The 24,567-nt window shown below is 39.1% G+C and overlaps 2 protein-coding genes across 2 annotated transcripts in view; one reads left to right on the top strand and one right to left on the bottom strand.

Annotated features, from left to right (window-relative positions):
• Nucleotides 1-24,567, top strand: part of MCM9 (minichromosome maintenance 9 homologous recombination repair factor) — a 131,001-nt gene that overhangs the window by 26,278 nt on the left and 80,156 nt on the right. The gene's annotated exons all lie outside the window — the stretch shown is intronic.
• Nucleotides 355-15,854, bottom strand: ASF1A (anti-silencing function 1A histone chaperone). Its single transcript, XM_032157817.2, has 4 exons — nt 15,347-15,854; nt 9,054-9,169; nt 4,118-4,294; nt 355-2,199 (listed from the first exon to the last, which is right to left on the bottom strand). Exons 1-4 carry the CDS (start codon nt 15,453-15,455, stop codon nt 1,987-1,989), a joined length of 615 nt encoding a protein of 204 aa, XP_032013708.1. The 5' UTR covers nt 15,456-15,854; the 3' UTR covers nt 355-1,986.

Here is a 24,567-nt window from a genome sequence, read left to right as displayed (position 1 = left end):
TCTTAGTGGCATAAGTCATTGGTTCATGTTTATATTCTCAGGACACAGCTATTTACTATGATCAAAAGGGTGGAAGAATAGTTTTTCAGATACAGTATCGGCAAATGATGCTTATGTGCTACAGTTTCTTAGTTTCTAATGTTTGAAGGCTAAATCTATTTTCAGTCATTAATTTAAAAAAATTCTTAAGAGTGATAAAATTTAAGATAACAGAAGGTAATGGTTTGCATGTCCCAAGCTTAAGTGAAAATTGGTTGTCCATTTACAAATTGATACAAAAACCTAACCCTTTGATGTCACTACAAATAGATTGTTATAATTAGTCAGAAAAAAATCTCAGCAGTAAATGGCTTTATTTGATGATTTGGCTATATATTCTTTATTTCTAATAAGCACATATGTTGTTCCTATTATATTAACCACTGAGCTCTTTGTTGGAAAGTAATGCTTTTATTTTCATTTTAATATTTTAACATTTTTCTTTTAATTGCAGTTAGACAAATGAGATTTTCTTTATATAGTTTTAACAGTCAGAAGTATTTTACTTTTAAAACCTATGAACTAGTTAATGGACAATATTTTAATAATCTGGTATATTAAATTCAAAGTTTAACATTTGGCAAAACTGCTTCACAAATTCACTTTTTTAGAATGATAGGAAATATATACAACTCAGAATCCATATTTAGACAAATGCCCTTTTCCTTTCCTCAACATAAAAGCTTTAAAAAGTGTAGTATAAAAGTTTTAGATATGAAGGCACTGCATAACCTGCATCATATGGCTGTCTTGCTTAGCTGCAAGAATAATGAAAATATTCTACCTTAATTTTATGGAGCATAAGAAAATTTTTGAGGAAGGACTTAACTCTCAAAGAAAAAGAAACCTTTTACCCCATTTAGTTAATGAATTCCTTTCCAAGATTGCTTTTCAAAGACTTGTTGGAAAAGCTATCTAGGGTATGTCAACCACAAATATGCCTGATCTCATTCTGCATGAGTGTCAGAGGAAATGGGGAAGAGTACTACAGGTGTGAAAATATACATGTTTCCAAAATAGTAATGTATCTATTATAATAAAGCTAAATATACCTTTCTAAATCCATGGTTTTTATATAAATACTGCCAATAACATGATCTATTAAAAGAATTTTTAAAGTTCATGGTATTTTTAGAAATCAAATGAACCAATTTGAGCCATTATAATCTCCTATTCTTAAACATGGGGAGTTTGTATTTTCTCCCGATATTGTATTTGGTCTTGAATTCACTGGGCAATAATGATGTATGATTCAAGAAATGCTCTGATATTCTAAACTCTGTTATAAAAACAAAAACCATAGCCAGGGGACCTTATTAACAATTAGCCATATTTGTTCTTCTCTTACAAAGCAAACCAAATGCTGTCCAACATCACATGAACTATAATAGTAGCCATAAGAGGCTTCACGGTGGCTTGGAAAATTGGATCCTAAAGTTCTTGGTAGCATATAGTTGATTTCAAATCCTCTTTTTAAGGACATGCCAAAAAAGAATGGAAATCTGCCCCTTAAATTAAAATGATACTATATGTCTTCACAGGAAGAAACATTTTAGTTGAAGTAAACTTTGTTCTTTCAAAGGCCAGTAAAATAGTGGTCCAAAGACTTTGTCCAGGAGGCCAAGACATCTTTACAACCTGGTCTAATGATTCATGTTTCTTTATAAGTGCTTTCATTACATATAAAGGAGAAGAAAATAATATATATGCTTTAATCAGATTAGTTTCAGAACAAATAAAATAACACATTAGAGAAAAAAATTACTTAAAAATAGTTGTATTTATATTCCACAATTTGTTCAAATACTGGTTTTCTTATAAACTTTCTACAGGATGTTTTTAAACAAATTCTTCACATTGTGTTTTGACTATGTACTTACGGGATTTCAGGGAAATAGTTCTGTGTATTTTTAATAGCTTAATTTGTACTAAAGGGATGGTAGGTGGTCACATGCAGTCCATGTGGGATTCTAACATGACATTTAGTGAGTTTTCTGATGTGGACCATCCCTTTGATGCTGAAGGTAATGCATCTGTTGAAAGAAGTGACTGTAGATTTGGATTACTGCTCTCTGCATCTTCCAGTTTTTCTGTGTTATCTTCCCAATTAATGTGGAATCTTGTGACCCTGGGATTAGATGCCAAAATATTCCTTTGAAGCTAGAGGAAAAAGGAAACATACAAATGGTAAACACTAAGGAAGTTAAATCACCATATACAAATAGAAGCTTAATAAAATGGTTCATATTAGTACTCCTAAAGGGCTAAGTTCATATACAAAGGTATAATTCAAGTTAAGTACCTTAAATATAATAAGATGTAACGACTAGGGCTGTAGCAAAGAAGTTATTTTAGATGAACAGAAACAAGATACGGAGAATCTGAGGGGATTCATCTGGCTTTTTAACTATTTAACTCCTATACTTCTGTTTTCTAAAAGAAAGAATCTCCTCTTTTTTGAAAGTGAATGCTTTAGAAGATGCTTTATTTAACAAGCTACTATGTTGTTTAGAGTGATATGTTTTCAAAGGAAAATGAAAAATTGTCAAATACAACTTATTATTAATGGTTTCCTACACCTTTTAAAGATGGCTCATTCTTAGAAACAGTCCCGTTTCTTTTGTGCTATATAAGGTGCTTCAGAGATAACAAATTGGATCAATGGAAGGTACCACAACAAGGGTGAAAAATAGTCCTGCCTTATTATCAGAAAGGAGAACATGAGAACATTCTATTCTATTGCCATGTAATTTTTCTTTTTTTTTTTTTTTTTTTTTTTTTTTGAGAAGAAGTCTCACTCTTTCACCCAGGCTGGAGTGCAGTGGCGCGATCTCGGCTCACTGCAGGCTCCGCCCCCGGGGTTCACGCCATTCTCCTGCCTCAGCCTCCCGCGCAGCTGGGACTACAGGCGCCCGCCACCTCGCCTGGCTAATTTTTTATTTTTAGTAGAGATGGAGTTTCACCGTATTAGCCAGGATGGTCTTGATCTCCTGACCTCGTGATCTGCCTGCCTCGGCCTCCCAAAGTGCTGGGATTACAGGCATGAGCCACCACGCCCGGCCTGCCATGTAATTTTTCTTGCGTGATCTGGCAGATAGAGTATCATGTTCAATTTCATTTACTCTGCACTCTCACAAAATCACCAGTTACCAAACTGTTATAGTTCCCAGTGAAAAATCAGAAAATACTAAGTATCTTTAAGAATGCTGAATCCTAGATTTTAGCTTTTCACTCAGAATTTAAGCTGTTTTCAGTTACCAGAAATATTTAAGACCATTAGTTTAACTTCTAATAGCAGATAAAGCATATAGGTGTTTTGAGATAACTGTATTCACAGGAAAAACAAACACAAAACTTTCTCTCATAATTTTTGGAAGAGTTACACACAAAAATATCATTGAATAATTAGTACAACAAAAATGCATTTGTATGTCCTAAAGGTTGAAATGAGCAGAATCATGATAGAAATAATCAATATGGGAAATGCTATAAAGAAAGCCATAAACAATGGCCTGTCTCTTCCAAGAAGTACTTTCACTGGGCATGGTGGCTCACACCTGTAATCCCAGCACTTTGGGAGGTCGAGGTAGGCAGATCACTTGAGGTCAGGAGTTGGAGACTAGCCTGGCCAACATGGTGAAACTTCACCTCTACTAAAAATACAAAAATTATCTGGGCGTGTTGGTATACACCTGTAGTACCAGCTACTTGGGAGGCTGAGGCAGGAGAATCACTTGAACCGGCAAAGGTTGCAGTGAGCCGAGATCACGCCGCTGGACTCCAGCCTGAGCAACAGAGCAGGACACCATCTCAGAAAAAAAAAGAGGTACTTTCATTTTTCTAAACCATCAGAGATGCTCAAGGTGTCTGCCTACATTAATTACTAATGACCCATCTGAAGGTAGGGTTTGAAGTCATCCATGGTAATGGAACAATAAGTAGTTTGCCCAGTTGGCATAAGGACCTCAGATTTATTTTATCTTAAAGCCATTTTAATAGTATACTATGAAATTGCAATAGCAACTGCTTTAAAAATTGCATAGTAAAAGTAGTTAAAAAGGAATAGTAAGAACATTACCTTAGAAAAGTCTGGTTTTACTGGCGGATTTTCCCTTAATTCTGTCTCAGTATATTCATTATTTACATAATAGCCAACTCTAATAAATTCTTGTCCTCGATAGGTACAAGTAATTAGCACAACAGTTACGCCTACTGCATCTGCATCTGGAATGAGTCCTGGATTAGGTGCATCAGCCTAGAATAAATTAAAAAGAAAAGAAACACACACACACAAAAGGCTGTTAGTGGTAGGCCAGACTGGAGTTTCAGTTACCTAGAAACATCAGTTGAGGATGCAACAAGAAAAACTTGGAAATCATACTGGGAAGGAAAATGCTCATTTCTGACTGACTTATAATAAGATGGAAAAGACAGTTCATGTTTTGCCACAATATATGTAAGGACCCTCGATACTTGAAAGCATGACTACACTTCTAAAATGAAGAAATTCTGGCTACACTGCATGGTGGTTCATGAAGGATTATACACTATTCATTATAAAACCTTTATAGTCAGCAATTGATTTTAACCTTTTCAGTCATAATTTTCAGACCTAAATTAGTATTAAATTATCTGCTCATAGACTGCTGGCCACAAATGTTTATTATACCAGTTTCCCTCTTCAACCCAGGATACTTATATTCTCACACCCACCCAACCACCCTCACAGGTATTCTAATAGTAAATTAGTATAAAACTGAAAATGAGGCTGGGTGCGGTGGCTCACGCTTGTAATCCCAGCACTTTGGGAGGCCAAGGCGGGTGGATCATGAGGTCAAGAGATTGAGACCATCCTGGCCAACATGATGAAACCCCAGCTCTATTAAAAACACAAAAATTAGCTGGGCATGGTGGTGCGCACCTGTAGTCCCAGCTACTTGGGAGGCTGAGGCAGGAGAATCGCTGGAACCCAGGAGGTGGAAGTTGCAGTGAGCTGAGATCGCACTACCGCACTCCAGCCTGGTGACAGAGTGAGACTCCGTCTCAAACAAAACAAAACAAAACTGAAAATGAGATGGAAATAGCTACATAGCAGATTTTCAAAAAATATTAATAATCCTCTATTATGAATAGTTACTTTGCTAGACTCTACAATATAGTATGCTCTTTAAATCACACAATGTGGAAACCAGTGAAGGTAAAGATTGTTTTAGGCAGATGTCAAAGGCCTTGTTTTAAATCAAGCTGTTGTAAGGTGAACCTTGAGGAATGCAGAAAGTAAATTGAGTTAGACTAGACTAAGAGCATGAGCGAAGGGCAGGGCGCCATCCATGGTAGTGTGCAGGTAGTAATGAGACGACTGGATGGAAGGAGCCATAGACTGGGGAACACAGGCAGTGATGGCTGAGGCATCTGAGGCAGCCATTCTGGGTGGTAAATGGATCAAGTCCCAGCAAATTAGCTTACCTGTTGCCAGGGCACCAAGGAATATTCCTGGGCCTAGATGAGCACTTTAGCCAATGCCTTAGCTTGGGAAAATTGAAGACTGATGTTTACTGTATGCCTAACACAGGTAGATGATACAAAAAGGCATAAAATCGCTACCTAGTGTCCTAGGCTAAAAACCTCAGTCAGCCTCATTCCCTTATCTTCTACATCTAGTCAGTCTCAACACTTTTTTCATTTCTGGAGGCTGAATTCATGTCATCTTCTATCTGGAATATTGCTTAGAATTTTCTAACTGATCTCCCCAGCTCTAGCCTATCATTTGCACTGCTACCAGCATTAACACAGATCTCTTCCTTTCTCTTTGGTTTTAAAACCTCAGATTATTAAAACTCTCAGATGAGTATTCCCTTTTCTAAGGGATAAAATCCCAGTTCTTTAACTTCATTGATAAGGCCCTTCTCAGTTTGTCTCCAACCAACATCTCCATTCATACCTCCTTTAATTCCACCCTTGTTCTAGAGATACGAATCACACAGATTCTTTAAAACATGGTGATAATCTTTCATGCTGTGTCCGAGCACAGTGGCTCACACCTGTAATCCTAGCACTTTGGGAGGCTAAGGTGGGCGGATCACTTGAGCCCAGGAATTTGAGATTATCCTGGGCAACATGGTGAAACCCCATCTCTACAAAAACAAATTTAAAAAAGAAATATTTCACCCCTGTGCTTCTAACATACTGTTCCCTCGGCCTGAAAAGTCCTTCTCTCACATCCTGAAAAATTCATCTTTTAATCTTTTTTGGAGCTTACATCGAGTGTATTCTCAGTGACGCCCTTTCTAACTCAGAAGGTAGAATCAATAGATTCCTTTTTTATGTGCTGATATTTCTTGTCACAAATTATCTAAGAACGTATGCCCTGTGATCTAAACATGTTTATTTTTCAGTCTTCTCTTCTAGATGCTATGCTTTATCCAGGGCAGGAGTCCCATCCAGTTCATCTTTATAATCTCATGTGTGGCTCAGCTCTGAGCACTTAGTATTTTGGAATTCATTCGTAAATCAGTTCCTGCCCTGAAGGGGTTTATGATCTCTTGGCGAGACACCAAGATAGGGACAGCCAGACTTGTCCTGGAGAATATGCTGTTTGTCTTAGAGATTCTACACACCCCTGCACAGAGGGGTTAGATTACTTCCAGTGTACCCAAATGGATTCTAATATACCTGAAGTGGATGGAGATGGGAAATATATAATAGTTCAGTACTGCTATGACTCTTCCCCTTCCCTTCAGTAAATTGGTTCCCTTCAGTAAATTGGTTCCCTTCAGTAAATTGGTTCTAGGCATGTTTCTGTTTTAAAATCTGTTGTAAATATAAAACATCTTTTAAAAAGCATTTTACAATTTGAAAAAGATTCAGTTTGAGCAAATTTGAGTAGAGAAACTTGCAGGCCTTTCAAATAATTTAGGATGCAGAAGTAATGAGCAGAGATCTTTGTTTTGACTCTAGCTGGCAATACTAGGCAGATGTCTGGACATCTTCCTGCTAGCCTTTGACTCACTCAGAAGAAAGACATGTTTAACTATTTAGAGAGGCAAAATCATGGCAGACCAGGAGATTACTATAGTAGTTTTAAAACACAAAACAAAGGCTGTAATTTAGCCTCTTTCTGTTGATAATGGTGAACTTTAGGCTGAATATACATTGTGCCTTCTCTGTTCTTTTTGGCAACATGTACACTGACACCAAGGTAAAACTACGTGAAGATCACCAGTAGGAAATACTTTTGAATACATTTTTTTCCTACAGCACTTTCAGCCAAAAGCTTAGAAGTATGCTTAATAACAAACATAAAAGATTTTCAAGGGTTTGTTTCAATAACAAGGCATTTACTTGTAAGTTCTTATAGTAGCCAAAAAAAAAAAAAAAAAAAAAGAGGTATTATCAGTACATGTCAACCCAGGTTTCTTTTACTGTATCATGAATTATCAGTAAAGTATGGGTTCCTTAGGCCTATGGGTCAGAGCAAGTCCTGCTTTTTTATATAACAATTTCAAGAAGTTAAGAGAATGAAAATGTAGTTCTAATTATAGGAATAGGGCACTATTTATGAGTGACTGATTATACTGTTTTATTCCCCATAACATTTTAATGAGATAGAATATTATCCACATTTTATAGAAGACTGGAGTAACTAAGGGAGGAGGTTAGGGAGGTAAAGCCACACATGGCTAATACAGAGGTGTCAGGATTTGACCTATATCTGTAACTGCAGTGCTTCCTTCTACAGAACAGGGCATTCTGTTACCCATATCTTTTACAGGGTTATGCACTCACACAACTTTAACAGCACTTTTAATTCATATATTTGATTAGTATATTTGAGCTTTTCTTAGCTATTTCTTTGGATACAGTAAATTATTTGTTGCTTTTTAATCAAAAGTACTAAGGCTAGGAAACCAAGATTCTAAATTCTGTATTTAGGACAGGGGAGGAAAAGGTAGCAGCTCTAGAGATGGCATGTGTCTAAGTGATTCCTTGCCAGTTTCTGAGGGGATTATTTGACCAATGGTATTCATTTAAATTGGTCCCATCTGTCAAGTGAGAAAACAGAGGTTAGGCATAGGAAGAGTTAGATTTTCTTTCTGGATTAAGTCTTTTCAGTGAGGTCCACTTAACTGATGGGACTTGCTGGGTTGAAATACTTGTAACAGAAATTAATAGTAGTTTTAAAAAACCTATGGCTAATTACTCTTTGGTCTATTACAAATATCTCCCTTATAAATAAGCATGCATAATTGAGGAATAACTGAATGGTTTCATATAGCAATTTAACATGGATTAAAAGAAATAACACTTTTGAATATAGAAGACAATGTCTGAAGCCTTGGTATAGATCCAGATACTCTCAGTGGTATCTAAGAACAAAATTTTTATTACTAGGAATTCTCCTCACAAATTCCTAGTGGGGTAGTAAATTTGCAAAAGTAGTCCTCTATAAGATAATGTAGATTATAAGATGCTTTAGTAAACTCTGGAATGTCATTCCAATGACCCAAGACCACACATCTCTATCCACTAAACATATCTGTTAACCTAGCTCAACTACTGATTATGCTGAAATAAAGTTTTTGTTACGTCACCATCAGTTACAGTGGCTGAAACCATAAACTGAAGGTGCATATTACTAACAATGCCAGTTAATTTTAGATATTTTGAATCCATGTTTTGGGTTGCTAGACAGCCACCTTGGAAGTCTGATACTTAGGTGCTATTCACAGGAAGAGCCCAAAATTCACCACCCTGTGTGCCATGATACAGTATAAAGTTTACTGTAGGTTGTGCATCTCCCTAAAGTAAACATCACATTAACATCTCTCAGCATATAAAACCAGGAAGTAAGAGCTCCTTTGTGACACAGAGACTGCCTGGAAACAGATTAAAAGTGAATGCAGCAGAAGCAGTTCTTTAACCCAAAAGGAAAGGGATAAGGGTTACAAGATAATAGATAATATAGTCTACTTTGAAACATATTTGGCATACACATTTACCAAGATTAATCTTACCTGAAATACAAACATATGCCTTCCTGCAGGAACAGGACCCACTAAAACAGAGTCTAAAACTTGATCGTATTCTTCACTTTCTGCAGAGCCCACATAGATAATTTTCCATTCCAAGTCTAGGGTTAAAAAACCAAAGCATTATTTCATATTCAGTAATTACATTACCAGATGACATCAAAGACCCTTTTAATGTCCACTTAGCCACTTACTGGCTGTTAAAATTGGCTTCTCATAGCAATCCAGAAAGGCAGTGACATGCTCCTTATAAAGTTCTTACCAGAGTTCATACTTTGATCAGAGTTTCTCAAAATATCCTTTTGTGAAACACTAGTTCCTGGACAGTGCCTCACAAACAAGATAACATAGCCAGACACTCGGGAAATGCCGTAAACCTTGTCTTGAGGATTCATAAAGCACGCTGGCATAGTAAGTTTTCTGAGACATCCTTCAGTAAAGAACACCAGTAACATTAATCCAGCATTTCCCAAATTTATTTGGCTATGGAATCTCCCTTTTTTTGTATATCATCTTTTAACGCCCTTCTCAACACACTTTGGAAGGGCAGCCCTATACTATGTTGCAGAGATCCAAATAATCACAGAGCTCCAAAGTAGAAAAATTATTAGTAAAACCTCCCTCGTGGCTCAGAAGTGGCTTCAGCTCATCAACTGTCAACGAACAACGGTAGGATTGTTCCCTTATGGCACCTCCCTGTGTCGTACATTCTTTAAATTGGGCAGAGGAAACCAAGATCTTTACACCACGTGATACAATAGAGTATACACAGTGGAGATAGGCAGGAGGAAAAGCCATTCAGGTGCAATTTAAGTGTTATGTGTAATTTAATATAGTGGATTTTACTGAGCATGTTTCACAATGTGTTCTGTGAAGTGAACCCAGAGATGAGTAGAACTCTTTGGAGGAGTCTCCTGTTTAGTTGGGGAAGAAGATAACTTTGTAATACAAACCATCTCTGAGAGACCTCTTCATCTTCTTTGGGTATTTTGCACTGTGGGGCCTGCCTCTTGCATTCAACAGTTACACAAGCACTCCCAAAGGGTGAGTTTCTGGGTCACTCATGACAATCTAGTTAGTGCCACCATGTGTTGCCATTTTTGTGTAACTAGATATTTTTGTTCCCTAAATTGATAATAGAAATAGTAACGTACTGCTTATTTATATTGTATTGTAAACTACAATCAACTGAAAGCTCCTTTTTTATTTTCTCTTATTAAGTCAGTAATCATTTTCTGAGGACCTATTAGTCATGGTCCTACAACTAGACCACTTCTATTTCCAGCTTCCAGCACACTTCCAGATGCAGATCATCTGTTGATGGAGATAGAGAGGAAGTAGGCAATATAAGTATCTCGTCAGAGGGAACAGCAAATACAAAGGCCCAGAGGTAGGGCACACTTGGCAAGAAAAAGCAAGGAGGCTAGGGCTGGAGCAGAATGAAAGGAAGGGGGAAAGCACCCAACCCTATGATTGAGGATGAGGGGAACAGCCAGATCACGCGGTTTTGAGGCCATCATAAGGACTCTGGCTTTCACACTGAGTGGCATGGGAAGCCATCGGAGGGTTTTGAGCAGAGCAGTAACAGGAGCCAACTTTCATTTTAAAAGGAATGCTTTGATTGCTGTGTTCAATATAGAATGTAAGAGGACAAGGGAAGAAACAGAATATTTCAACAATTGAGGCAAGAAATTATGGTGGCATGGACCTCATGTGGCCATGGGGCTGTGCAACAGTTATATTCTGGATAAAATTCTGAAGATGAAAGCAGGAGCCACTTTTGCAGGGGCGTGACGTGGGGTGGGGGAGCAATCAGGAGATCATTTTAGACATATTTGAGATGTCTGCTATCTAAGTAGAGATACTGAATAGGCAGGATAAAAATTTGGAACCTGTCAATGATATGTAAAGCCATAAAAATACATGGGCTTGCTCTAGGGAGTGAGATTTGAGCCCTCCAAAGATAAGAGGACAAATAAAGTAAGTTACAAAACAAGTGGCAAATGAGGTAGGTGACCCAAAAGCCAAGTGAAGAAACTGTTTTAAGAAAGTGGTGTGAAAGGTACTAAACTAGCCAAGTGAGGATAAGACTAAGAATTATCACATAGAGTGGCTGGGCGCAGTGGCTCACGCCTGTAATCCCAGCATTGTGGGAGGCTGAGGTGGCTGGATGGCTTGAGGTCAGGAGTTCAAGACCAGTCTGGTAAACATGGTGAAACCCCATCTCTACTAAAAATACAAAAATTAGGGGTGGCACATGCCTGTGGTCCCAACTACTTGGGAGGCTGAGGCACAAGAATCGCTTGAACTCAGGAGGCGGAGGTTGCAGTGAGCCGAGATTGTGCCACCGCACTCCAGCCTGGGCAATGGAATGAGATTGTCTCCAAAAAAAAAAATTATTACATAAAGGTTTTCATAAATTTTGATTTCATATATAATTGTATCACTACATATCATGCCCTTGATCCTAAGTGGTATAAATTGGCATTTGTGGACTGGCATAGGAACACACCATAATTTATAAACCTATTTTAGAAAATACCTACTATATGCTGGGCATTAGTCCTACCACTTCATACCTATTGTTTAAACCTCAACAGCTTCATCATATGGATCAGATTATCCCCATTATGCAAATAAGTTGAGACTCTGAGAGGTTAAGTAATCTACACAAATTCGTAAGTTTGTACATCAAAGAATCAGAATCCAAGCTATGCCTCTAACTACAAACCCTAGGCTTCTTCTGAAAACCTAACTGGGAAGATAAATTCTTTCTAGCTCTGAAATTAGCAGTGGAATAAGGGAATTTATTTGCAGGGGAAGTGAGAGCAGAGGAGATAGATAATCTGGCCTTAACAAGAACAGGCTGCAACTCAGGGAACACTTGTACATTGATTTTTATGTTTATGGGATGCTTGCTACAGTTACTGAGTTTTACATGCTCAGTACCTTTTTATACATTGGCATCAGTTTTGTTTTTTTTTTTTTTAACCCAGCTTGCATTTAATTCCTCTGCCCCCTGTATTTGAGGGAGGAAGGGTAAGGTCAGATGTTTTACATAAGTTCTCAGGTGAAGAAATTTGTTCATTTATTTTAAAGTTAACTTTTATTTAATCATAGTAATCATGATTGTATTTCCAGCCTGAAAGTATTTCCATTTGTGGTAAGAGTGAGTGAATGAGGGAAGCCATCAAGAGAATTTTTAGCTAATTACACTACTTGGGAAGACCTGTGGTCTAGTGGAAAGTATGTAGGCTTTGGAATTAGAACAAGCTGAAGTTGGAAAGTATGAAGCACCATGCTCAATTCTGGTATATTATAAGTATTCAATTGAGAGTAGCTGTAATTAAGATATATATATATATATATAAATTTAAGAATGGCAGGATGGTCAATCAAAACTTGTACAGTCTTGGTGACCATCAAGCACATCCAGCCAGGGTCTCAGGCTGTCTTAACCCCTGATATAAGCCCTATATTAGAAAGAACCAAATTATCTTAAGACCAGATATTCCTCAAGGCTTTTTCTGAAGTAAAGCTACAGGGCAGCTCTTAAAGGAAAGTGAATGTTTGGGGGCTACTGACGAAAGTATGAAAAATGGTGGCCAAACTCTGCTTTGAGACTTGAGGCAAAATAACTTATAAAGAAAATTCTTTTCAAAATATTCTGTAGTTTGGGCTGGGTGCAGTGGGCTCACTATAATCACAACACTTTGGGAGGCAGGGGTGGGAAGACTGCTTGAGCCCAGGGGTTCCAGACCAGCTTGGGCAACATGGCAAAACTCCGTCTCTACAAAAAATTAAAAAATTAGCCCAATGTGGTGGCACATTGACTATGGTCCCAGCTATTCAGGAGGCTAAGGTGGGAGGATTGCTTGAGCCCAGGAGGTTGAGGCTGCAGGGAGCAGCTGTGTTTGCACCACTGTACTCCATGCAGCCTGAGTGCCAGAGTGAGACTGTCTCGTTTAAAAAAAAAAAAAAAATTCTATAGTTTAATTTTAAGAACAGAACTTTTAAAAGAACTGTAATATAAAAGTATGGAACCTATTAGAAGCCTTTGCTAAGTAAAAATTTCCTTAATCCACATAGCCTCTAGGTGGAGTATACAGGCATGGCACCTTTTTGAAAGATTCCTTTGCAGCTTCAGTATGACTCAGCTTAAAATATTTTTTAAAATACTAAATAAATGCTCAGTAATGGTGCCTAGGAAGTGAAATATACCATTGGAAATAAGTATGTTTTTGACACCAGTACTGTAAAACCCTGATGTGATTCAGCTGGGTTCTGAATGGATCCCAGTTAAAAATGGAACGTTTTGGCTTTATGAATGGCTGGTTTCATCTATGCAATGTAAAAGCCCTGTAACGACATCCTGAGTCATCTATCTTCTTTGTTCAGAGCTGACTCCTAAAATGGAAGGCATCACTTGAGAAATACCTGTAATTTGAAGAACTTGTGGTGGTATATCTGAAAAACACTGTGGTATAAGTTGGAATGGACCGATCAATGGTTTTTCTTTTGTCTATTTTTATATGCAGTTGGCAATAAAAAAAAATTACTGTTGGGTGTGAAAAATGGGCCTGGTAGCTGCAATGTTTATATTAATAGTATCATAGGAGAGTAATCAAATGATTTCAGAGTAATAAGAAAAATGCCCCTTAGTGTTATCAGTGGCCTATTTGAAATTATTTTAATAAATGAATCATCTTTCAAAATTTGCCCTACATATGTATGTGCATTTATGCTTTATATAGGTTTAAAAAAAAAAAAAAAGGCACATGTTAAAGTAATAATTGTGATTACCGAAAGGAGCTAGGGGAAGGCACTGAGTACAGAGAACTGTTAACTTTATATATGCCTGTACAACTTTCTAAAAGTTTATTACAATTAATATATATTGTTTTATAATTAAAATTAGCACCTTACATGATATATACATTTTAGAGATTAAAAACTAGTTTTTAAAATGAAAAGTTTTACATGCCACGATTAGCCAAATCATCTTCAATGCCTTTTTTACATATACTTCTAGTTCAAAGTATGTCCCTCATCGATTAAGTTAAACTAGTTCCCCTTCAAAACTGGCAAATGAAGCACTGAATTACTTTAGTAAAATATAATTAAAGCAAAGATAATTGTCGTTTTAGCTTTCTAACTATTTATTACTAAACATTAAAAATACGTATTTTTAAGACCTTAAAATATATGTAGAAAAAAAAGAATTCTTGGACTGACATGAAGAGTTTACCTTAATTTCCTAGCCTACATTTGTGTTTTATGTTTAGGGTGTGTTCTGTATCTGGATGTGGAGTTATTTTAGATTTCAACACGGTCTTGAAGAAAGTCTTCCTTCAGACTATAAGGCAGAGATTAAGTCCTGGAAATTAATTTAAGTATCTTATTTCTGCTCTTAGGTTAAATGTAACTTCCTAGCTCAGCTCTATTTCTCTTCCTGAAATTAGCTTTTCGTCATTAGGGGAAAGGAGTCCACGTCGGCTGGGGAGCCTGCGCGCCAGCATCCCGGCGCATCCCGGGCGCCGGCCGAGGAGGACCGGCCGAACAGGACCCACGGCCCCCGGGGAGCGCCGGCGCCCAGCCCGCGGCGCGGAGGGGCCGAGCCTGCGCCCGCCTCCCCCGCTGGTTGGTCGAGGAAGCCAGAAATCAGCGCGAGGACAGCCTCGCTCTCCTCCCCGAAGCGGCCAGGCATGGCCAGCCCGGAGAGTGCGGCGACTCCACCGTGAGCTCTCGAGAGTGATTGCCTGCCTTTCGCCGGGGCAGGCGGGCGGCGGGGCAACAGGAGGCGCCGTGCGCCGGGGTCGCTGGCCCAATTCTCGACTCGGGGTAAGATGGCTCCGCTCCGAACTCGCCGGCGCGACCACACGCACAGCCTCTCCCTTCCCAGCCTCCGTGCCCGGGCCCGGAGGGTCGCGGAGGCTGTTAGCGGCGCGGAGCCAGCCCGGCGCGACCCCAGGCGGCGCAGCGGGCGCGAGTGCGGGTCTCCGAGCTGCCCGCCCGCAGACAAAGCTGACAACATGGCTACCTCCGGTCCTCCGCTCAAACAAGTTCCTCGCAAGTTGAGCCCGGCAGGCGCCTGGGCTGCGGCGGAAAGCCGCGCGCGCCTCGGCGGCCGTCGTCCATCAACTTCAAGTTTCCCTCCGCAGAGCAGCCCGCGGCCGCCAGGCGCCGAACACAGCCGCCCAGCGCGAGGCCGGGCCCGGGAAACTTTCAACGTCTGCAGCCAGCAACTGACAGCCCGGGCGCACAGGCGCCGCACTCACCTTCAGACAGGTCCTCGATGCACTCGAAGGTGATCTCGAACTGGAACGGGTTGTAGAAAGGAGAAGGGTTATCCAGCACCACTACATTGTTCACCTGAACCTTTGCCATATTTTGAAAAAAACACAAACAATGGGAACTGGGGCTGGTTGCGGCACAATAAAGTCCAGCGCGCGGCCGCTCGGGAGAGCGCAGACCCCCGCCCCAGCGCCGGCCCGACGTCGTGCAGCGGCGACTTGAGAAACTTTTTTTTCCTCTTTTTATTTACACGGGAGCACTCCACAGTGTTTTGCAGCTTTCCTATTTCACTAAACTACAGCCCATTCTGCTCTGATAAGTAGCAGCGTTGCCCTCGATTGGCTGCACCCGAGTTCTGACCCTCCTCCTCCAGCGAGGGCCTCGGCAGCCAGCAAGATGGGCTCCCGCTCCCGGAATGGACTCGGAAACTTTAACTGCGGCTCCACCTGCTGGTGTGGATTAGGACAAAGGCGGAGAACAAAGTGAGTGGAATAAGGGCTGGGAGGCCCGCGCGGAGGCCGCCGGCGGCGGCGCGGAGAGGGGCGGCGGGGGCGTGGCCGCGGCGGGGAGGCGTGGCCGCGGCGGGAGGGCGCGATCCGGCCGACGCCCGCCCCTCCAGTTGGCTTCGTGTGGGTGTTTTGGCGTTTTTTGTTTTTTTGGTTTTTTGATTTAACGCTCTTTTTACATCAGTGCAACAGCTTTGCCGGCCTTGCTGAATTTAGCAGATGAGAGTCGGTGTTTACACTGGGTTAGGTTCAGCTTTCTACGTATCGGGTAGTATTTGGAGTAGAGAGAAAGATTGGCTGCAGGGGAAATAAATTGCATGTTATAGACCGATGTCAGCTCGAAAGGAGCAAAGCCATTTTGGAAATCTAGCTCTTGGCCAGTATCTACGTTTAGGCACGACAGCGCCGTTAAGCAACACAAAATGAAGGGCGAGGAATGATTTTCCACACACTGTGCTTGGAAAATTTAAATAGGTAACCTTTGGGCTTGCACCTGGGCGTCTTCTTTGGAGTCCAGATCTGGAAAGTCCTAGAATAAAAAAAAAATCACAAGAGGTGTGATCAGTTATACTCCAGGTTACTGCAATTTGGAGAGCATAGCAGGAACATAAAAGGAGAAAATGGAAGTGTCAGGAGACCAACAGGGCAACAAACGTAATAGAGATGGGAAAAAGAACACAAAGACATAGCAAGACATTTGATCTTCAAAAAAATTTCTGACCTAAACCGTTAGTAAAGCAAATTCTGAGGAGCCCTTGCTTGCCTGTAACCAGTTGAGGTCTGAACTGAGGAAATGTTGATTCGTTTATGCTGCTTGGCTACCATTGCGGGGAAAGAGAAAGCTTTAACACATTTGTGAGCCTAAACCGTTTCTATTTAATAAGTGGTATAAAGGTTTGTTTTATTATCTGCTATCCATAAACCATCACTTTTTTTCTTAAATGTTGCGAATGAAACCACCAAACTTGGCCAAATTCAGAGACAGAATTAATTCTTAAGTATCTGTTCTGGAAGAGTTTTCTCTTAGCATAGTGCCCAGAATTTTGATTTGTCATTCTTTGGTCATTGTTCATACTTAAGTAGGTGGCTTTTGATGAAACGTTTTCATCTGATGGTCTTTTGAAAGTTAATGTGAGACAGCTAATGTCAACCCCTCCTACATTTAGGAAAACCGGTTAGAGTGGGTAAGAGTTCCCTTTGTCAGTGGATTGAACAGTTAGATATAAGACCTACCAGAAAAGACTTCTTCAAGCCAGTTGTTTGTGACATTAGAGTATTAAGAGTCAAACCATGGTGATAGACACAGATTTTTGTGGCTGATAAATAACATACTCTTCATTCTTATTGGTGCTGGTCCTAACACTAGCAGATAAAGTGGAAATTGCTGTATGCTGTAAGACACTCTGTATATGTAAGATAAAATGACCATTTGAAGATTAAGACTCCTGTGAGACTGGTATATGCAGTTGTCTGATTATTACGGGTACTCTTAAGAGGAGAGTCTAGTCAGTCTCATAAAAATGACATTTTATGCTTGTTAAAATCAGGTGCGTTTTGCAGTCTGACCGTAAGTGTTACAATGAGACTAGCTGTAAAACTCACTTTTGGTGGATGTGCAGCATGAAGGACTGAGGAGATCTACCTGAATGCCACTAATTTGGCTTATTTTCTTTAAAATTTTTTGTTTAACACATCATATACAACAGTATTTAAGAAGAAAAAACTGCCCGACATTTCACTGGAAGCTGCAAGAATTAGCTCCAGGCTTCTCCTGTCTTAACTCTTGTATTATTGCTTGTCAGTAATACTAAAGGGTCGTTGAGCACTTTGTTCAATAGTTCCTCACCATTGACACTACCTAATTCCAGGAGAGACCAAAAGGATTCCTCAGATATGTCCTGGCATATTTCTAATTTAACTGGCATGCTGTAGGAAAAAAAGAATTGTGAAAGCCTCTCTCTGGTTTCAGAGGCAATCAATAGGACCTGTTGCTGAACAACTTTGGTGACTAATTGTACAACACATGGGTCACTGTGAATGTCTTCCTTTATTAAGTACCCAAGGGGGTCCCACATAATGTTTGGAGGGCTGCATGGAATGTAATCCCCCAATCACTTCTCACTATGGATTACTTGGGGGAAGGATGGCTGAGAGAGATTTTATCGGCTCTAAGATGAACAGAACAAAGCCTAAACTAGTGCTTAGGGCAGAAATAAATGAAACTAGTTAGTTGTTGGTTTAGACTGAATTATGTCTCCCCCAAATTCGTATGTTGAAGCACTAATCCCTAGTACCTCAGAATGTGACTGTATTTGGAGATTAAGTTAAATGAGGTGGTTAGGGTGGGCCCTAATCTAATCTCGCTGGCGTCCTCACAAGGGGAAATTTAGATTTACAGAGAAGCACCAAGGTCACACGCACATAGAGGAAACACAGCAAAAAGTGGCCATTTGCAAGCCAAGCAAAGAGGCTTTAGAATAAACCAAACCTGCCAACACCTTGATCTTGGATTTCTAGCTTCCAGAGCGGTGAGAAAATAAACTTCTATTGTTTAAGCCACCCAGTGAGTGATATTTTGTTATGGCAGCTCTAACAACCTAATATAGCTATAAGATATTTTTCCCCTCAGAATTAAGCTTATTTGAGAATCTAATCTTATTTAATCCAAATATTGGTCAGTTCCCAAGCACTTCCTGTGGGTGAAATGACGTGGTTGTTTAGCCATGCCAGTAAGGGTGTGGCGTATGTGGAGTGATGTGCTGTTGCCATTCTTCAGAGGAAGTATATACCACTGGGCATATAGCTTGAATTCTGAAGACACAAGATGCATCTTACTTGCATGAATTCAAGACTCCTCTACAGAGAAGTGAAACTTAAATTGAGGTCATACACAAAACAAGATGAAAGAGCGAATTCAAATATACTAGAATTGAATTAAATCAAAATGTGCCAAATTAAAATATATTAGAACTAGGAATTAAATTGAGTGTCAGCCCCTGTCTACTGCAAAAGTTATCATAGGAATGGAAGTACTAACCTCTAGCTTTTGTTCAAATCTAGATTTCCACCTGGGGTAATTACACATCACTGTGTTGAATTGTCTTCTCATTTGTATTATTACCAACTTAAAAAAATTTCTCATGTAAGGCTTGTTTTAATATGGTCTTTAGTTAGTTTAAGAGGCTCCTTTTTATTTATTAGAAATAGGATGTCAAAATTTAATGATAGTTTTAAATAAAATTTTCTGTATAAATGTAGACTAGAGATTTGATGGAGTTCATAGACATTTCTAAATGGAGTAAATTGTACAATAATGATTTCAATAATAATTCATTACATACATACAGAGAGCATTTGTTATGTGAAATTTTTATGCAAGGCTCTGTGAGAAATAGTCAAAGATAAGACATACAAAGACCTTTTGGTTCAGTAGGAAAGGTAACTAATCAAATAAGTATGATGCGGAATAGAAAGTGTTAGATGCACCTGTAACCAGTTATGTTAAAATAGGCAAAAGAAAAAATGTTTTCTTGACAATTTGTAAAAAACTTTAAAATACCTATGTTTTTGAGCCTCACAAACAGGAATGGTAGGAGGGTAAGATATCATCCCATATAACAAATGAGGATGCTGGTGCTCAGAAACCCATTCCTCTGATGGCTGTCCTAGTACCTTTGTACTCTCTACCATGTCAAGTAAATTTTAAAGTGGGCTTTGTATGTAGAAAAAATAGATTGGTATCATTTTCTGGAAGAACCCACAGGCTGGCGGACACTCCGGTAATGTCTTGATTAATGAACTCTTGAAGAACAAAGCTCCATTAATGAGGTTGGTCCAGGTATATACTGGGAGAGAGAAGGAGACCCAGCCAAGGCAAAGCTGGAGGAGGCTCCCCACGGGGGTACTACAGATGTCAAGCCTCCTGTTGAAAAAGGCGTCCCTTGGAAGGTGTGGGGGATGGAACTACACATTGGAATGCATCCTTATAATTTTTATAGGGTTTCCATGTCTGTTACATAGCGTACCCTCTCCCCTTCTCTGCTCCATCTCATTGATAAAAGTTTCACTGTTTTGTGTTCTTTTCTGCCCACTATTGTGTTAGAAGTTTGTTGAAGGCATAAGCTATATTTGATCCCTTATATAGCTGGACTATACTGTAAAATACCTTTGGATAGCCATAGGTTACATCAGTCAGCTTTCTGAAGCACTGTAATTACATCTATTGACAGTTTCTTGGTGTGTATATCATTATGTTGTTTTTGACCATTTTGAAGGGAAATGTCTAATAATTGTTTTCTGTTTCTTATACCTAGTTTTTTGTCTATGCCTTCTTAGTCCTCTTATCAATCAAGGTCTTTCTAAACATGTTTCCTCTTGAACTCAAGTCTCTGCTTGCAGTCCATCTCCCTTCATGTTTTATAATATATTCCATCCTTTTCTCTCTAACCCTCTACTGCTCTCATTCATCAGAGGTTCACTTTTTAATACCAGGAAAAAAAGCAGTAATCGGTAGAGAGGACTCAAATCTTTAAAACATCTCTAGGCTAGACCATTGCTTGTACAAAGCCATTACTAAGCATAGCAGCTTTTCTAGTTGGTTACTATAGAGACAAATGACATTAGATGGAGTCACGCTTGGCAGAAGCTAGGCATGTAGGCTTTGTGAGATTGGAGGCCTCATATGCATGGTCATTTAGAAAGAGTCAAAAACCAGAAAGGATAGAGAGGGAAAATGCTTCACAAATGAGCTAATAGGTAATTAATTGGTAGAAATTTGGTTGGTAGAATTTGTGCCTGCTAAGGCTTTGAGTCCGGCATGCAAAGAATCCACCTCCAAGTACCCCCTGGTATGATTACACAGTAATATTTTTCAGATAACAGCTTTATTGAGATAGAATTCACATAACATTTAATTGACTCATTTGAAGCGTCTGAGTCAATAGTTTTTAGAATATTCAGAGGTGTGCAACCATCATCACAATCAATTTTAGAATATTTTCATGATCTCAAAAAGATACTTTGTAGCCTTTAGCACATCCCCCTCCCCAGCATATCCCCCAAGCAGTAGGCAAGCACTGAATTACTTTTTGTCTCCATAGTTTTGCCTCTTCTAGACATTTCATATAAACGGAATCTTATAATATGTAGTCTTTTATGACCAGCATCTTTGAAGCATAATGTTTTTGATGCTTCTTTCATGTTGTGTTATATATTGATGCTTTGTTCCTTTTTATTACCCAATAATATTCCATTGTATAGGTATACCACGTTTTATTTGTCAGTTGATGGACATCTAGGTGGTTTCTACTTTTTGGCTATTACACAAAATGCTGCTATTAACATTTGTGTATAAATTTTTGCATGGGATGGGACAAATGTTTTCATTTTTCTAGGTTTGTGCTTAGGAGTAGAATTGCTGGGTCAGATATTGTAACTCCTTTTGAGGAGCTACCAGACTGGTTTTTTGTTTGTTTGTTTGTTTGTTTGTTTGTTTTGAGACGAGTCTCACTCTGTCGCCCAGGCTGTAGTGCAGTGGCGTGATCTCAGCTCATTGCAAGCTCCGCCTCCCAGGTTCACACCATTCTCCTGCCTCAGCCTCCCGAGTAGCTGGGACTACAGGCGCCCGCCACCACACCTGGCTAATTTTTTTGTATTTTTAGTAGAGACGGGGTTTTACGGTGTTAGCCAGGATGGTCTCGATCTCCTGACCTCATGATCCGGCCGCCTCTGCCTCCCAAAGTGCTGGGATTACAGGCATGAGCCACCGTGCCCGGCCACCAGACTGTTTTTTAAAGCGGGTGTACCATTTTGCATTCCCACCAGCATTCCAATTTCTCCACATTCCCACCAACACTTGCTATTCTGTCTTTTTGATTATAGCCATGGTGGTTTGTGAAGTAGTATCTCATTGTGGTTTTGGTCTATGTTTCCCTGATGGCTAAAGATGTTAAGCATCTTTCATATGCTTATTGGCCCTGTGTATATCTTCTGTGGAGAATTGTCCATTCAGATCCTTAACCAATCCCTCCACCCCCTTTTTAAAAAATACAGACAGAGTCTCACTCTGTTGCCCTGGCTGGACTCGAACTCCTGGGCTCAAGTGATCTTCCCACCTCAACCTCCTGAGTAGATGGAACTACAGGAGCATGCCACCATGCCAGCTCTTTGCCTGTTTTTAAAATTGGGTCATTTGTCTTTTTATCATTGAGTTGTAAGAGTTCTTTATGTGTTCTACATACAAGTCTTTTGTCAAACACATGATTTGCAAGAAGTTTCTCTAGTTCTTTGGATTATCTTTTAATTTTCTTGGTGGTGTCCTTTGCAGTGTAAAAGCTTTTAGTTTTGATGATGCCCATTTAATCTATTTTTGTTATGTTGGATTGTGCTTTTGATGGCATTTCTCAAAAACCATTGCCTAATCCAGCATCATGATTTACACCTGAGTTTTCTTCTAAGAGTTTTATTCTTTTAGCACCTTACATTTGGGTCTTTGATCAAGTTTGAATTAATTTTTATATATGGTGTGAAGGGGTCCAAATTTATACTTTGCATGTGCTTGTCCAGTTTCCCAGCAGCATCTGTTGAAAAGACTGTTTTCCTAATGAATGGGCTTGCAACCTTTCTCAAAATGAATTGACCTTAAATGTATGGGTCTATTTCTGGACAATCAATTCTGTTCTGTTGATCTGTGTCCTTATACTACTGCTACATTGTCTTGATGACTTTAGGTTTGTGTAGTATGTTTTAAAAGCAGGAAGTGTGAGTCCTCCAACCTTGTTCTTTTTTTTCAATATTGGCTATTTTGCATCCCTTGAATTTTCATATGAATTTTTGGATCACTCTATCAATTCTGCAAAGAAGCCACCTGGGATTGTGATAGGGATTGCATTGAATCTATACATCCCTTTGGTGGGAGTATTGCTATCTTCATTATACTGCCTTCCAATCAGTAAACATGAGTTTGCCTTTAATTTCTTTGAGTAATGTTTTGTAGTTTTCCTTCTTTCTTTTTTTGAGATAGGATCTTGCTCTGTTTTTTAGGCTGGAGCACAGTGGCACAGTGATAGCTCACTGCAGCCTTGAGCTTCTGGGCTCAGGCGATCCCCCAGCGTCAGCCTCCAGAGTAGCTAGGACTACAGGTGTGTGTGTGCCGCCACACCCGGCTAATTTTCTAAAATTTTTCATAGAGACTAGGGTTTCACTGTGTTGCCCAAGCTGGTCTCAAACTCCTGGCCTCAAGCCACCCTCCTACTTCAGCCTCTTGAAGTGCTGAGATTACAGCGTAAGCCACCACACCTGGCCTGTTGTTTTCATAGTATAAGCTTTGTACATTCTTGATTAAGTTTATTCCTACATATTTTATTCTTTTTGATGCTATTGTAATGGAAATATTTTTCTAAATTCGGATTCTTCTTTGCCAAGTGTGTAGACATACAATTGATTTTTTTTTTGGTATCCGTCAGTCTAGCTGAGGTCATTTATTAGTTCCAATAAATTTCTAGTGGATTTCTTAGGATTTTCTGTATACAAGATCATGTCATCTGTAAAGAGAGATAGTTTTATTTCTCCCTTTTCCTTCTGGATGCCTATTGTTTCTTTTTCCTTCTCTCTCTCTCTCTCTCTCTTTTTGGCCTAATTTCCCTGTCTATAACCTGCAGTACAATGTTGAATAGACATAGTGACAGCAAACATCTCTGTCTTGTTCCTGATCTTAATGGGAAAATTTTCAGTCCTTTATCACTAAAAATGATACTAGCTGTGAGTTTTTTTAGATGCCTTTTGTCAGGTTGAGGAAATTCCTTGTTGTTCTTAGTTTGTTGAATGTTTTTATCATGAAAGAGTATTGAATTTTGTCAAATGCTTTTCCTGCTTCTATTGAGATGATCATGTTTCATGTTTTGTTTTTGTTTTGTTTTTTTTTTTCTTTTTGGTCCCTTATTCTACTAACGAGAATACTATATTGATTGATTTTTCAGGTGTTAAATGAACCTTGCATTCCTGGAGTGAATTCCACTTGGTCATGGTGTATAATCCTTTCTACATAATGCTAGATTTAGTTTGCTAGTATTCTGTTGAGGATTTTTGCATCTGTATTCATAAGTGATATTGATCTTTAGTATTCTGGTGATGTCTGTGTCTGATTTTTGGTGTGTGGGCAATACTGCCTATAGAATGAATTAGGAAGTGCTTCTCCCTCTTTTCTCTCTATAGAAGACTCTGTGAAAATTTGGTGTTTGATTCTTTAAATTTTCCGTAGAATTCACTAATGAAGTTATCTGTGTTGTTTTTCTTTGTGGGTGGTTTTAAAAATTATTATTACTAATTCAGCCTCTTTGTTTATAGTCTATTCAGGTTGTTTTTTCTCCTTGAGTTAGTTTCAGTAGTTGGTATCGTTCTAGGGATTTGTCACTTTCATCTAAGTTACTTAATTGGTTGATGTAAAATTGTTTACACTGTTCCCTTACAATCCTTTTGACTTTTGTAAAGTCAATAATAATGCCCCATCTTTGATTCCTGACTTTACTAATTTGATTCTTTCTTTTTTGTTTGGTCAGCCTAACTAAAGGATTGTCAACTTTTAGTTTCATTAATTTTCTCTATTTTTATTCTCTATTTCACTAATTTCTGCTCTAATATTTATTATTTCCTTCCTGTGCTTGCCAATAGTTTAGTTTACTCTTCTTTTTTCCAGTGTCTTA

This window comes from Hylobates moloch, unplaced genomic scaffold, assembly GCF_009828535.3.
Source record: "Hylobates moloch isolate HMO894 unplaced genomic scaffold, HMol_V3 SCAFFOLD_2, whole genome shotgun sequence".
In the NCBI taxonomy this organism is placed as follows: Eukaryota; Metazoa; Chordata; class Mammalia; order Primates; family Hylobatidae; genus Hylobates; species Hylobates moloch.
The sequence above is the reverse complement of the archived record's forward strand: the minus strand, read 5'-3'. Positions and strand labels throughout refer to the sequence as shown.

What these genes read in the sequence shown, in the direction of transcription:
- ASF1A (XM_032157817.2), bottom strand. Translation starts at nt 15,455, where the DNA reads ATGGCAAAGGTTCAGGTGAACAATGTAGTGGTGCTGGATAACCCTTCT. An exon ending in CATCGAGGACCTGTCTGAAG is followed by an intron (nt 9,170 to 15,346) that starts GTGAGTGCGGCG and finishes TTTTAACCCTAG; the next exon opens with ACTTGGAATGGAAAATTATC. An exon ending in GGCATATGTTTGTATTTCAG is followed by an intron (nt 4,295 to 9,053) that starts GTAAGATTAATC and finishes AATTTATTCTAG; the next exon opens with GCTGATGCACCTAATCCAGG.